The following is a 16340-nucleotide window of genomic DNA, read 5'->3' as shown; positions in this document are numbered from 1 at the left end:
CCCCTGTAGCGAATCCATGCATTTTTGTAAAATAAATATCCAGATTTCAAACGCAATAAACACCTTTTTTTCAGTTTGGCTGACTGTGGGGAACCAGAAGACGTACAGGTGGATGTCGTAGTATGTCAGCACTGTTCGCTAAAGAGGGCCTTTATTCATCCCCTGGAGCCGTGTGAGGGATGTTTTATTACAGATGGGGAACCAGAAGACATACAGGTGGATGTCGTAGTATGTCAGCGCTGCGTGGTTCGCTACAGAGGGCCTTTATTCATCCCCTGGAGCCGTGTGAGGGATGTTTTATTACAGATGGGGTACCAGAAGACGTACAGGTGGATGTCGTAGTATCATTAGTCATATCAGTAGTCACATTCACCTAGGATTCTTCGAGGTAGGGTAGAAGATGAACAAATTTGCATTCTCGGGTGAACTAACCCTTTAGGAGGAGTCTATCTCCATACCGAAGGTAGTTATTGTTTCCTATAGCTCCACGGATGTCCTCTAGCAGCTCCATTGTGGCTTCAGCTGCCAGGTTCACAGCATTCCTGTGTAGATTAGCATTATAGGAATGGCTCTCATCTTTACTGATCCCACCTCGAGGATTCTGGCTACTGCTGAGATCAGTCTCCCCACCATGGCTACATTTTCCTTTTACACACATAAAAGACTAATAAGAGCAGTGTTGAGCAAAGTTACTTTTAAAAGTAATGCATTACAATATTGTGTTACTCCCTAATAAGTAATTAAGTTAGTTACTTTTTACGGAAAATAATGCTTAATTTTTACTTATACGTGTGGTTGAATTGGATTATCAAAGGTCAGTAGCAAAGACATTGATTAATAAAATGGGATTAAATACATAAATTATATTGTATTATTTAACATATTTAATTATTAAAGGTTTGTTTAATATTCTGAGTTTGCATTTGACTGTTTTTATTGATTTTGAAGAATAATGAATTTGTTTTGTGCAAGTGAGACTCTGCACTTACTCCCGATTTCTCTCAACATTGCAACACGAGAGCTGTCAGTCAATAACAAAATAACTGGAGTTACTTATTTGAAAAAAAGCAACTCTTTTTTTCACAACAGATTTTTCTTTGGAAAATTTGGACACTGCTTAATTGAAGCCACTTCTTACCCCATGAACGCAATATATTTTGCTGCATTATGTAATAATGAAAGAAAAAATTTGCCAGTTTGCCACAACCTTACAACAACCGACAACATCCTAGTTACAACATCATTTGAAAAAAGTCCATGCTCAGTTGTTTACCCATACTAGGGCTGAACACCAAAACTTGGTCAGTTGGGTATGATTTGTGTTTTCAACAGCTAATCTATTTACATAGTTAATAGGATTTACAAAAACAAGACTGTAAAGTTAGGTTAGTAACTAGTTGCTAATTCATTTTGAGTTCAACTTTTTTTGCAGTATGTTTGCTCATCCATGTATCTAGGTAGGTCTCCTCACCTCGAGGTTTTCCAGAGGAGAACAAGCCCATATATCCTGAAGTGAGGTACTTCCCATTCAGAATGGCTGGAAGCAGCTGGTTTGGACAGGTACCACTGGCACAGTCACTGCATGTTGGCATTTCAATGTCTGCACATTAACACATGCAAATCACAATCATGCAATCTGTTTAGGAACAGTCAAAATAGATTAATCTCACATAATATGATATGTACTCCCAAGTATAAACTCTAATCAGTTAAGCACCAAGTCATCTGTTCACTTTCCTCCGGTTTTCATTAAAAATATTGATTATTAAGAGCTATTACACATGAACATTGGACATGTCAACACAAAAAAAATAGAGTAATCTCTTTTTTTCTACATGAGCCTCTCTCATAAATCACAGTCACTAGCTTTATTTACCTGCAATATTCTCAATGTTGCGATCCGGACTGATGAGGTTGGCATAAGGACTTTGGTTACCTAATTCAACCCAGTTACTGTGGCTGTAAAAATCCTGGGGGGAAAAAAATTATATATATATATATACAGAGGTGGAAAGAGTACAAAAATATTCTACTCAAGTAAAAGTACCATTACATTAATGAAATTTTACTTAAGTACAAGTAAAAGTACCAGTCTAAAAATCTACTCAAGTAAAAGTAAAAAGTAGCTCATTTAAAATTTACTCAGAGTAAAAATTACTTAGTTACATTTTAACAGTGGGAGGGAGTCAAAAATGGGACAGATCAAGGTTGTCAAACTCCGTTCCTTGAGGGCCACAGTCCTGCACAGTTTAGACATAACCCTAATTAAACACACCTGATCAAGCTAATCTAATCATTTAGGTTTATTTGAAAACTACATGATATGTGTGCTGGAGCAGGGTTAGAACTAAACTCTGCAGGGCTACGGCCCTCCAGGAACTGAGTTTGACACCCCTGGGATAGGTCTATTAATCTCAAACTAGTTGTTTTTAATTAAAGGAATCAGTTATTTAGAATAATAAAACATTTGGGCTGTTACCAGGCAAATCAGTATCAACAAACTCATCTTTTAATGCAGAGGAAATGCAGAAGATTCATTGGAAGTGGCATTTAGATGTATTACACTGTTTAGTGCAGGACAAGAATGCATTTAACCTGCAGTTACAAATGCATAAATAATGTTTTGATATACAAGACATAAAATGTTGAATACTCATTTGAAATGATAAGAAATTAATTATTAAAAAAAAATCAAAAGATACTTTAAATGTGAAATTAAAATGGCCAGTATGTGTCAGCAAGTCACTGTTAATAAGTGAGTCATTGCGATTGAACCGAATCATTTAAACGGTTGATTCATTCAGGAACGAAACACTGTCACGTTGCTCAGAGACGCAAAACTGTGCTTTGGTGTTTGGAATTATTTTCTGTTGTAGAAATAGAGCTAAAAAAGGCAATATGGTGTCTAAAACGCAAGTCTCTTAATTAACTTGTTTACTGAACTGTTATATATATGCATGTATATATTCATGATGATTTTTGGGGGAAAAGACGGCATTCTTTGTGTGATTTTGATTTAATATATGAAATTATATAAATATGTGAATTTTCTGCCCCTATATCTTCAATTTTTTGATCATTCTAAATGCATTTTAGGAGACTGAATCACACAGTGAAAGAACGCACTATAAATGCGCGCGCACATCATTAAAACAAAAATAGCACACTCCTCACCACGGTCTTTTTGGCTAATTTGTGCAAAACCTCTTGCTAAAATGTCAAAGCTTCATTTTAACCACCGATGCAATTATTTAGCTTACCTCTACATTCTTGCGAAGGGTTGATGTCTTGTCGAGATTTTATATGTAGCCTGTGGGCTGGGTTAGGATTGGGATCCTTTAGTTCACTCTCTTTCCCTGACGCTTTACTTTCATGTTTAATTACATCACTAATTTGGGGGTGGAGTAGGTATTTAGTAAACCACTTAATGTGATTGAAGCCGGCTTATATATAGACACCTGGGGTCCTTAGACTGGAACCGTGTCAATTTACTGCTGGTTCTGGTGTGGTGAACCAGTGATTCAAGGGCTGTGTTTGAGTGTTCAGGTACGTTCATAAGCGTTTTCCTTGTTTGGCGTTTTCACTGGGGTTAAGTTACCAAGCGACTGTTTGTTTTAATAGTGAGCGTATGAGCCGACGCTGACTGAGCTGCGGTGCAACATTGTTTCCCTGTGAAGCGCGGTTAAGTTGGTTTTGTTTTCGATATTCGTGACACATTCAGCGGTAAACGCCAATAACTCCAAAACGAATTAACCTAAAAAAATCTAAACAGTGTGACCGCCAAAAGGGCAAAGCTGATCATGTTTCACAGCCTTCTTTTTCTATATTTTCCCTCGATATAATAAGCACGGCCCCGTGCAAGCCGTCGCAATGTACAGAAAGCCGGGAGAGAACGCTCTCAGCAGAGCCCTCAGTTAGGGACCGTGGGGAAAGTGCAAACTTTCTTCGTTTTTTGCTATAGCTCAGTAGGCGGTGTTTTTGTAATAGTTTTTTTAGTTAAAGGGCATATAGACATAATAACAGTGTCAATCAATAGTGGGGAACCGTGGACGTTTTTCACAACCTCTTTTTTGCCCCTACTGGTAGAAAAGGGAATTGCATGTCCAAATGTAACCTTCTTTTTGTAATAACTTTCTACAGCAGGGAGACAGAGACATGAAACTACTGTCAATCAATAGAGGGAGAGAGTGGAAATTTTTCACAACCTTTAATTTTACCCCAAGTGGCTGATTAGGGAACTGCATGTCCAAAATTAACCTTCTTTTTGTAATAACTTTCTACAGCAGGGAGACAGAGACATGAAACTACTGTCAATCAATAGAGGGAGAGAGTGGAAATTTTTCACAACCTTTAATTTTACCCCAAGTGGCTGATTAGGGAACTGCATGTCCAAAATTAACCTTCTTTTTGTAATAACTTTCTACAGCAGTGAGACAGAGACATGAAACCAGTGTCAATCAATAGAGGGGGACAGTGGACATTTTTCACAACCTTTCTTTTTACCCCTACTGGTAGAAAATGGAATTGCATGTCCAAATGTAACCTTCTTTTTGTAATATCTTTCTACAGCAGGGAGACAGAGACATGAAACCACTGTCAATCAATACAGGGAGAGAGTGGACATTTTTCACAACCTTTCATTTTACCCCAAGTGGCTGATTAGGGAACTGCATGTCCAAAATTAACCTTCTTTTTGTAATAACTTTCTACAGCAGCAAGACAGAGACATGAAACCAGTGTCAATCAATAGTGAGGGACAGTGGACATTTTTCACAACCTTTCCTTTTACCCCTACTGGTAGAAAAGGGAATTCCATGTCCAAAATGAACCTTATTTTTGTAATAACGTTCTACAGCAGGTAAACAGAGACATGAAACCAGTTCAAATCAATAAAGGGAGAGAGTGCACATTTTTAACAACCTTTAATTTTACCCCTAGTGGCTGATTAGGGAATTGCATGTCCAAAATTAACTGCCTTTTTGTAATAACTTTCTTAAGCAGGGAGACAGAGACATGAAACCTGTGCGAATCAGTAGAGAGAGAGAGAGTGGAAGTTTTTCACTTTATTTCATTTTACCCCAAGTGGCTGATCAGGGAATTGCATGTCCAAAATATCCTTTTTGTAATAACTTTCTACAGCAGGGAGACAGAGACATGAATCCAGAGTCAAATCAGTGGAGAGAGAGAGTGGACATTTTTCACAACCTTTTTACCCCTACTGGTAGAAAAGGGAATTGAGTGTCCAAAATTAACCTTATTTTTGTAATAACGTTCTCCAGCAGGGACACAGAGACATGAAACCAGTTCAAATCAATAGAGGGAGAGAGTGGACCCTTTTCACAACCTTTCTTTTTACCCCTACTGGTAGAAAAGGGAATTGCATGTCCAAAATTAACCTTCTTTTTGTAATAACGTTCTACAGCAGTGAGACAGATACATGAAACCAGTGTCAATCAATAGAGGGGGGCAGTGGACATTTTTCACAACCTTTCTTTTTACCCCTGCTGGTAGAAAAGGGAACTGCATGTCCAAAATTAACATTATTTTTGTAATAACTTTCTACAGCAGGGAGACAGAGACATGAAACCAGTGTCAACCAATAGAAGAGGACAGTGGACATTTTTCACAACCTTTCTTTTTACCCCTACTGGTAAAAAAAGGGAATCGCATGTCCAAAATTAACTTCCTTTTTGTAATAACTTTCTATAGCAGTGAGACAGAGACATGAAACCAGTGTGAATCAATAGAGGGGGACAGTGGACATTTTTCACAACCTTTTTTTTACCCTTACTGGTAGAAAATAGAATTGCATGTCCAAATTTAACTTTCTTTTTGTAATAACTTCCTACGGCAGGGAGACAGAGACATGAAACCACTGTCAATCAATAGAGGGAGAGAGTGGACATTTTTCACAACCTTTCTTTTTACACCTACTGGTATAAAAGGGAATTGGATGTCCAAAATTAACCTTCTTTTTGTAATAACTTTCTACAACAGGGAGACAGAGACATGAAACCAGTGTCTATCAATAGAGGGAGACAGTGGACATTTTTCACAACCTTTCATTTTACCCCAAGTGGCTGATTAGGGAACTGCATGTCCAAAATTAACCTTCTTTTTGTAATAACTTTCTACAGCAGTGAGTCAGAGACATGAAACCAGTGTCAATCAATAGAGGGGGACAGTGGACATTTTTCACAACCTTTTTACCCCTATTTGTAGAAAAGAGAATTGCATGTCCAAATGTATCCTTCCTTTTGTAATAACTTTCTACAGCAGGGAGACAGAGACATGAAACCTGTGTCAATCAATAGAGGGAGAGAGTGGACATTTTTCACAACCTTTCTTTTTACACCTACTGGTAGAAAAGGGAATTGAATGTACAAATTTAACCTTCTTTTTGTAATAACTTTCTACAGCAGGGAGACAGAGACATGAAACCACTGTCAATCAATAGAACGAGAGAGTGGACATTTTTCACAACCTTTCTTTTTACCCCTACTGGTAGAAAAGGGAATTGGATGTCCAAAATTAACCTTCTTTTTGTAATAACTTTCTACAGCAGGGAGACAGAGACATGAAACCAGTGTCAATCAATAGAGGGGGACAGTGGACATTTTTCACAACCTTTCTTTTTACTCCTACTGGTAAAAAAGGGAATCGCATGTCCAATTTAACCTTCTTTTTGTAATAACTTTCTACAGCAGTGAGACAGAGACATGAAACCTGTGTCAATCAATAAAGGGGACAAGTGGATATTTTTCACAACCTTGCTTTTTACTCCTACTGGTAAAAAAGGGAATCGCATGTCCAATTTAACCTTTTTGTAATAACTTTCTACAGCAGTGAGACAGAGACATGAAACCTGTGTCAATCAATAAAGGGGACAAGTGGACATTTTTCACAACCTTGCTTTTGCCCCTACTGGTAGAAAAGGGAACTGCATGTCCAAAATTAACCTTCTTTTTGTAATAATTTTCTACAACAGGGAGACAGAGACATGAAACCAGTGTCTATCAATAGAGGGAGACAGTGGACATTTTTCACAACCTTTCATTTTACCCCAAGTGGCTGATTAGGGAACTGCATGTCCAAAATTAACCTTCTTTTTGTAATAACTTTCTACAGCAGGGAGACAGAGACATGAAACCAGTGTCTATCAATAGAGGGAGAGAGTGGACATTTTTCGCAACCTTTTTACCCCTATTGGTAGAAAAGGGAATTGCATGTCCAAATTTATCCTTCCTTTTGTAATAACTTTCTACAGCAGGGAGACAGAGACATGAAACCTGTGTCAATCAATAGAGGGGGAGAGTGGACATTTTTCACAACCTTTCTTTTTACACCTACTGGTAGAAAAGGGAATTGCATGTACAAATTTAACCTTCTTTTGGTAATAACTTTCTACAGCAGTGAGACAGATACATGAAACCACTGTCAATCAATAGAACGAGAGAGTGGACATTTTTCACAACCTTTAATTTTACCCAAGTGGCTGATTAGGGAACTGCATGTCCAAAATTAACCTTCTTTCTGTAATAACTTTCTACAGCAAGGAGACAGAGACATGGAACCAGTGCCAATCAATAGAGGGGGACAGTGGACATTTTTCACAACCTTTCTTTTTACCACTACTGGTAGGAAAGAAAAATGACTTTTCTTCAACAGTTTTGTTTCAACATACCGGTTGATCAAAACATACTTTAACATTATGACAGAAATTTTTATTTAGTTTTATTCATTTACTTTTAGTAGTTTTTTTTTTTTTTTGCAACACAACATTATTTGTGTTTATTTATTTATTATCTATAATAAATTTATTTTATTAATTAATTTATTATTATTTATTTATTATATATATATATATATATATATATATATATATATATATATATATATATATATATATATATATATATATATATTACTCTTTTTTTTCTATTTTATTAAAAGGTTTTTAGAAGTAAATCAATAACTATTAACATTTTACAATATTTAAAGTCTGACACATATAAAAGCTAAAAACTATTGAATAAAAACCAAAAAAGAGCTTAATTGGAGAAAAACAGGTGTTTGGCAGTAACATTAAAGTTACACACAGATTTTAAGATTTTGAAATCATGTGCCTCAAACTTATGGGACATATCTAATCAAAATGTAGCTATGTAAGAGAGAGGAACACATTAATATTTCCTGTTCATAAATGTAGGGGTGTAGTTAAAATCAATCTCGGCCAATACAGCAAAACATTTGCAAATTTACAAATAAAATATAAAAGATAAACACACACACACATACATACATATTTAACATCACTATTTAAAAAAAAAATCCAAAGTTTGTTTTTAAAATAAAAAATTATTTAACATTTAAAAATTATTTTATAACATGAAATTTAGAGGTTACGGTTCGGGGCAGCCACCAGCCATTGGAAAGTACCCAAAAAATTATAATTATGATACAGTTTTAAGTTTACTGATATTTTACATTTTATGGGGGGTTTAAATAAATAACACAAGGATCTTGGTAAATATCTAATGTTTGAATACTTAAATGCATTTCTCAATTGTTTTTTTCGTTTTGGGACATTACTTGGCACCAATTCTGTGCTGCTCATATTCATATCAGACATTTAAGTTGACAGATGAAGGCTGTGATACTGTAGTTGTTCACTAGATGGATTCTAGAAGATACAATGACCAACAAATACATAAATTATGTTAGTATGTACTGTAAGTATAGTATTATTACTGCACTACTAGATCATTAAAATAATTTAAGTAATGTTTTTACAAAATTACTAAGTTTTGGTAGTATTTTAAAAATAGGTCTAATTTGTTAACACTATTTAATGCATTACTATACATTAACTGAATATGAACAATATATATTTTTGGAGCATTTATCAATCTTTCAATGTTTTAATGTTACTTGATTTATTTTTCTTCATGTTGATCCACGGTACATTAACTGATGTTAACATATACACAACTGAAAGTTAATAATGTATTTTTAGTATGTAATTATAGAATTAATACTATAAAACATATTGTTCAAGTTAACATGCACAGTTAAGTACTGTTAACATATTAAATGAACATTCCACTTTTTTGGAAATGGGCTCATTCTCAAACTCCCAGTTTATACCATTTTTGAATCCATTCAGCCGATCTCAGGTTTTTGAGACCAGCAGCATGGCATTCAGAAATGACCAAAGAGTATGGATATTTTTCCTATTTAAAACTTTCCTCTTTTGTAGTTATATTGTGTACTAAGACCGGTGGAAAATGTCAAGTTGTGATTTTCTAGGCCGATATGATTAAAAACTATACTCATTCCGGTGTAATAATCAGGGAACGGTGCAGCCATAACATGAGCGCAGCAGTCGCAGTGATATCTATCACTGCAGTAAAACTCAACTTATTAACTCTGGGGGAGTTGGAGAATGAGCATATTTCCAAAAAAGGGGAGTGTTCCTTTAAACCTTATTGTAAACCATTATTAAAGGTTTATATTTTGTTGTCTGTGTACATGGTGTTTAACCATTTCATTGCTGTAACCCTGTAACCTGCTGTAAACCAGACTGCCAAACGGTTAATATCAATGCATGCACACCTCTTTCCCAATGACACTAGAGGATGGTGGTTGCACTAGTGACTTGGGCTCGTCATTGCAGCTTGAAGCATTTTGTACTTTAATTTAGTAATGGCATTTTCCACCAGGGAGATGTAAAAGCAGTGTCAGTTAATAGAGGCGGACAGTGATCAACTTACACAACCTCACATTTAATCCTTACTGTTGCACAAGGTAGTTGCATTTACAAATTGTACCTTATTTACATCCTGACAATTACGAAATTTATGTAATGCAGAATGATCCTGTTAATACTGTAAACTAATTTGAAACGACAACAGCCAACAGTACAATAGCCCTTTTTGACTGAACTGGTATTTATACACTGATCAAAAATTTATACTGATTTTAAAATTTACTGATTTTAACATTTATAAGGAGCTGATCAAAACAAAAACAACAACAAAAAAACATTCAAGAGTAAACAATATATTTTAACACCTACACTTGTAAAGTACTTTTTACTTATAGAAAACACACAATCACTTTCTCGTCTTCCATTTTTGTACCTCTTTTTAATTCATTCCGAGACAGACAGAGTGGTACCATTTTTTACAGTTGCTGCACTGAATCTAGTGGAAATAAAAATTGTCACAAGTAAACTTAATTTTTAATTATATTGAACATATGTTACGTTCGGGAACCCAGGGAAACACAGGAGACGAGAGATCCAAACGCACTGTGAGTTTAATGGGTAATCCAAATTCAGAATCCAAAAAGCAGGGGTCAAAACCAAAAATCCATCCAAACAAACAAACAGGAATAGGAATAGGAACAGGAATAGAACTTGAAACTCGGAAGGCGAGGAAACTGGGTGACGGAAAGAAAGGACTCCATGAAAACAAACAGAAACAGACCGGTTAATATAGGCAGGGTAATGACTATCAAGGAAAGACACCTGAGTGCAATTAACAGGAGTGCAATTACTGTGATGAAGGGACAAGGCTTTGTGGGAATTGTAGTGCCTGCGGTGAGGTGCCTATGGGGAAGTGAGACCACTAGCGGAGACTCAGGGAAACAGAGACCAGACAGCGTGACAACATATTAAGTTAAAAATAAACTGTAATTCATTCTTTTATTACTCCATTATTAAGATATTAATTGTAATTTCAGCTTAAAATCATCAAATTGAAATATAGACAATTGAACAAACAGTAAAAATAATAAAACCTTTTGATCTGTATTGACCTAATACAAAATACTACTTAATATTTGATGTAAAGTCATTTCTGTATTAACTGCATACTAATTATCGGCATAATAATTATCTATTTAGTTTAAATAATTTAACATTTCAGCTCTACAGATTGTATAATACCTCATCTTCATGGGGAAGTTGTGGCCTAGTCCCAACTGCTCCCCGGGCGCTGCAGCATAAATGGCTGCCCACTGCTCCGGTGTGTGTTCATGGTGTGTGTGTGTGTGTGTGCACTTTGGATGGGTTAAATGCAGAGCACAAATTCTGAGTATGGGCTGAATGTCATGTCACTTCACTAATTACTAATTTCTCAATGAAGGAGCCATGCTTCCAACTGGACACTCTTTTCCACACAGGGAGCAATGCTGTTTGGGGTTAAATACTGAAAATACAATATCACAAATCAAAGTTTTATTTTAACCATTTGGTCAGACAGACAGACAGACCAGTGTATCAACAAACAGATAGACAGACAGACAGACATACACTAACCTGAAGGATTATTAGGAACACCATACTAATACTGTGTTTGACCCCCTTTCGCCTTCAGAACTGCCTTAATTCTATGTTGCATTGATTCAATAAGGTGCTGAAAGCATTCTTTAGAAATGTTGGCCCATATTGATAGGATAGCATCTTAGAGATTTGTGGGATGCACATACAGGGCACAAAGCTCCCGTTCCACCACATCCCAAAGATGCTCTATTGGGTTGAGATCTGGTGACTTTGGGGCCATTTTAGTACAGTGAACTCATTGTCATGTTCAAGAAACCAATTTGAAATGATTCGAGCTTTGTGACATGGTGCATTATCCTGCTGGAAGTAACCAGCAGAGGATGGGTACATGGTGGTCATAAAGGGATAGACATGGTCAGAAACAATGCTCAGGTAGGTCGTGGCATTTAAACGATGCCCAATTGGCACTAAGGGGCCTAAAGTGTGCCAAGAAAACATCCCCCACACCATTACACCAACACCACCAGCCTGCACAGTGGTAACAAGGCATGATGGATCCATGTTCTCATTCTGTTTATGCCAAATTCTGACTCTACCATCTAAATACCATCATAAATATAAAATAGGTACATATAACAGTGTTCTTTATAAGTGGATAGCATGTTCTATCCACTGAATCAGAAAGATGTATTTTAATGTTGTCTCATAACATTTTTTTTCAGGTACCTTTATTTGTAATTAAATAGACATAAAACCATACATTGTTGACAAGGATTGTGCTATATGTAGTGAAGTGAAGTAAAGCAACATGATGGTGAAGTATAATAATAACAAATACTTGGAATTTGTGGAGTTTATCCCATCCACATGCACCTGGCATATACTTTGTATATTTACACAAAACTCCTGTCATTGTGTCAACAGTGTATGGTTTACGTCTATCCTTTATGTTTTCGTAAGCATAATGAACTCTTAACTCTACTTATCACAATTTGTTAGTTTGGACTTAGTCTGTCTTTCATACTTTGTCATTTGACCTATATTTTGTCTCACATTTTGATTACATAAGTTCACCTGTGGTGTTGCTAATTATTTCATTTGTTCTGTCTAGTTACGTTCTTGTCCTTTTAGTTTGACTTTGTCGGGTAATGTTTTTGACCTCATGACTGCTATCTGTGGATACCCTTTTCCTATGTCATGTGGAATAAATACCTTCTGAATCTTCTCCTATGTGCACCTTTTTCTACAACCTAGCTTCAGTGTGAAACTACAAAATATAAGGTTCTTTAAAAGTTTAAGATCTTAAGAACTACCATCACCATGTTTCAAGTGAAAACACTTTATTAGTAATATGTAGTAACCAAACCACAATAAAATAAAATAACTATTCAGTCATGCAAATTAAATACATGAAATTAATTAAAATAATTAGTAACACTATATTTCAGGGTCTATTAACCAGTTGCTTATAAGTATGCATATTTATAAGCATGAGCCCCGTCAGACTGGTCGTGGCGGAGGTGTTGCAACAATATATAGTGATATTCTCAATGTTACCCAGAAAACAGGATACAGGTTTAACTCTTTTGAAATGCTTCTGCTAAATGTTACACTGTCAGACATGCAAAAGAAATCTAATGTATCTCTTGCTCTGGCTACTGTGTATAGACCACCAGGGCCGTATACAGAATTCCTAGAAGAATTTGCAGATTTCCTCTCAGACCTTCTAGTTACAGTTGATAAGGCGCTAATCATGGGAGATTTTAATATTCACGTTGATAATGCAAATGATACATTAGGACTTGCGTTTACTGACCTAATAAACTCCTTTGGAGTCAAGCAAAATGTCACCGGGCCCACTCATCATTTTAATCATACACTAGATCTAATTATATCGCATGGAATCGATCTTACTGCTATAGATATTGTACCCCAAAGTGATGATATTACAGACCATTTCCTTGTATCGTGCATGCTCCATTTCCTTGTATCGTGCATGCACCATTTCCATGACATACTCATAGATCGATTACAAAACTATACAGGTATTCAAGGGCAGGCTCTAAGATGGTTTAGATCCTACCTGTCCGATCGCTACCATTTTGTTTACTTAAATGGGGTGTCATCTCATTTGTCATCAGTAAAGTATGGAGTGCCACAAGGATCCGTCCTAGGTCCCCTTCTATTTTCAATATACATGTTGCCCCTTGGTAATATTATTAGAAAATACGGAATTAGCTTCCACTGTTATGCTGATGATACTCAGCTATATATCTCAACGAGACCAGATGAAACTTCCCAATTATCTAAGCTAACAGAGTGTGTTAAAAATGTAAAAGATTGGATGACAAATAATTTTCTCCAATTAAATTCGGATAAGACAGAGATATTAATTATTGGACCAAAAAACACCACACAGAATCTTGTAGATTACAATCTGCAACTAGACGGATGTACTGTTACTTCCTCTACAGTCAGAAATCTGGGTGTTATATTGGACAGCAATTTGTCTTTTGAAAATCATATTTCCAATGTTACAAAAACCGCATTCTTCCATCTTAGAAACATTGCCAAGCTACGAAACATGTTATCTGTTTCTGATGCAGAAAAGCTAGTTCATGCTTTCATGACCTCTAGACTGGACTATTGTAATGCACTTCTAGGTGGTTGTCCTGCTTCGTCAATAAACAAGCTACAGGTAGTCCAAAATGCAGCAGCTAGAGTCCTTACCAGGTCAAGAAAATATGATCATATTACCCCAATTTTTGGGTCTCTGCACTGGCTACCTATTAAGTTCCGTATCAGTTACAAATTATCATTACTTACCTATAAGGCCCTAAATGGTTTAGCTCCTGCGTACCTAACTAGCCTTCTACCACGCTACAACCCATCACGCTCCCTAAGGTCACAAAACACTGGACTTTTGGTAGTTCCTAGGATAGCAAAGTCCACTAAAGGAGGTAGAGCTTTTTCACATTTGGCTCCCAAACTCTGGAATAGCCTTCCTGATAATGTTCGGGGTTCAGACACACTCTCTCTGTTTAAATCTAGATTAAAAACGCATCTCTTTCGCCAAGCATTCGAATAATGTATCTCTTAAATTGTGAGTGTAGTTGCATCTGCATTTTTATTCTTTAGCTTGGGTTAAACTAATTTTACTTTGTTGGATCAGCAGCTATGCTAATGATGTCTCTATTTTGTTTCTATGTTTTGCCACGGGATTTACATCCCGTGGTAACTAGGATTTACACAAGCTCCAGTCTGGATCCAGAACACCTGAGAAGAGATGATGCTGACCCTCAGAGGACCCCAGATGATCCTAACCTTGAATCAACAAACAGAACTAACAATTATTGCTACATGTGTGACTGCATCATATAATTACTATTAATTAATAATATTGATAGTTCATCATCTAGCTGACTACGTCTTGTATTATTATTATTATTTTTCTAAATTCCTCTCAAACGTGCACAAACTACTAGCTACTACTAAATATTGTAGAAACATAATTTTCTGTAAAGTTGCTTTGTAACGATTTGTATTGTAAAAAGCGCTATACAAATAAACTTGAATTGAATTGAATTGAATTGAATTTATAGAATATTAGCCATTTATTAGTAGTAAGCACATATTAACAGAGGTGTAAAATACTTGAGTCATTTTACTTGATTACTGTACTTAATGATTATTTTGGGGGATTTGTACTTTACTCAAATACATTTTAAACTGACTACTTGTACTTTTACTTGTTTACATTTCTGTGGAAAAAAAACAGTGCTTTTTACTCCTTACAATTCTATTTAATCTTGAAAAGTACATTATATTTTTATTTTATCTTATGCACATTAAATATGGTAAACAGAAAGTCAAACGTGTGTGCCTGACGTGGGAACTAATAATCATTGTTTTCATGCATCAAACACACACAATTCTACTTTAATTATTACTTTTGTCAGGTAAATGTCTGGCTTCAAAAGTTCACCATCAAATCTGAGGAAGCATATTGAGGTAGCAAAGTTGCGTTTCCCCCACAAAAAAAGTTGATTCCTTATTTGTTCTGTTTTGATAGAGCCATTAGCTATGATAAACTGAATGCACAAAATAGTGCAAATAAAATCTGTGATGAGAATTTAAATACTATTAATATTTTTGTGGGATTTTTTTCTCATTAATCTAGTCACAAATAACAATTTATCAATATTTGCTAGGAAAAACTACTGTATAAATGCCCAAAATAAAAATTGTAAAGATTAATTGTCCTTTTAGACAGTGACGCTGAATAGACAACACAAATAAAGTGGACTTTAAACATTTTGTATGTATTAATTCTATGACTCATTAATTGAACACATTCTTGTTTTCTGTTTGGAATATATTTCTAGCCTCTCTATCACATCTTGCTCTTCTGTCATAGTCTTGTGTCTTTCTGTCACTGTTTTCTGCGAGTGTTGTGTTTGTTTGGTGCCATGTGCTCTCTCCTGTCTTTTTTGACCCCACCCATCTTGTTACCTCATTATTGTTTAGTTGCTCCACCTGTGTTTCTCAATTGCTCCCGGACTCATTACCTTCACTCTGCACAGCTGTTTCATCCACTCACACACTTACACACACACCTGGTGCCCATTGTCAATGAGTATATATTCTCCACTCTCACACCACTCTGTCAGGCAGTATTAATTGTGTAATGTAAATTGTGATTTGTAAGTGTTCCTGGATACTCGTGTTTTTGCATCTTGGCTGCGTCTGCTCTTGTCTTCATGATTTGTTTCTGTTTTGTTTTGCCTTGTTGGCCTTTTAGTTCTCATTTATTAAAAAGTAATTTCTTCCCTGCACTTGGACCCAGACCCTGTTCTTTCCACTGCTCCGTTTCTACCACTCCCTGACATCTTCAAAGGGATAGTTCACCCATAAATGAAAATTCTATCACCATTTACTGACCTCTGTCATCCCAGATTTTTATGACTTTCTTTCTTCACATGAACACAAGCAAATAATTTTTATTTTTATTTTGAACATGCAATTCTCTAATCAGCCACTGAAAGGTTAAAAT

At 35.8% G+C, this 16340-nt stretch overlaps 1 protein-coding gene across 1 annotated transcript in view; it reads right to left on the bottom strand.

Annotated features, from left to right (window-relative positions):
* The window catches only part of LOC132143858 (von Willebrand factor A domain-containing protein 7-like), a 121683-nt gene that overhangs the window by 7555 nt on the left and 97788 nt on the right, over positions 1-16340 (bottom strand). Inside the window, exons 5-7 of the mRNA XM_059554448.1 lie at positions 1877-1970; positions 1472-1600; positions 459-645 (exon numbers count right to left, since the gene is read on the bottom strand). Of these exons, the coding sequence (XP_059410431.1) occupies positions 459-645; positions 1472-1600; positions 1877-1970 (410 nt within the window). The remainder of the gene's footprint in view (positions 1-458; positions 646-1471; positions 1601-1876; positions 1971-16340) is intronic.

The sequence above is a fragment of the Carassius carassius genome, chromosome 7 (genome assembly GCF_963082965.1).
Source record: "Carassius carassius chromosome 7, fCarCar2.1, whole genome shotgun sequence".
NCBI lineage: Eukaryota > Metazoa > Chordata > Actinopteri > Cypriniformes > Cyprinidae > Carassius > Carassius carassius.
Note: the sequence above shows the minus strand (reverse complement) of the source record. Positions and strands in the feature narration are given on the sequence as shown.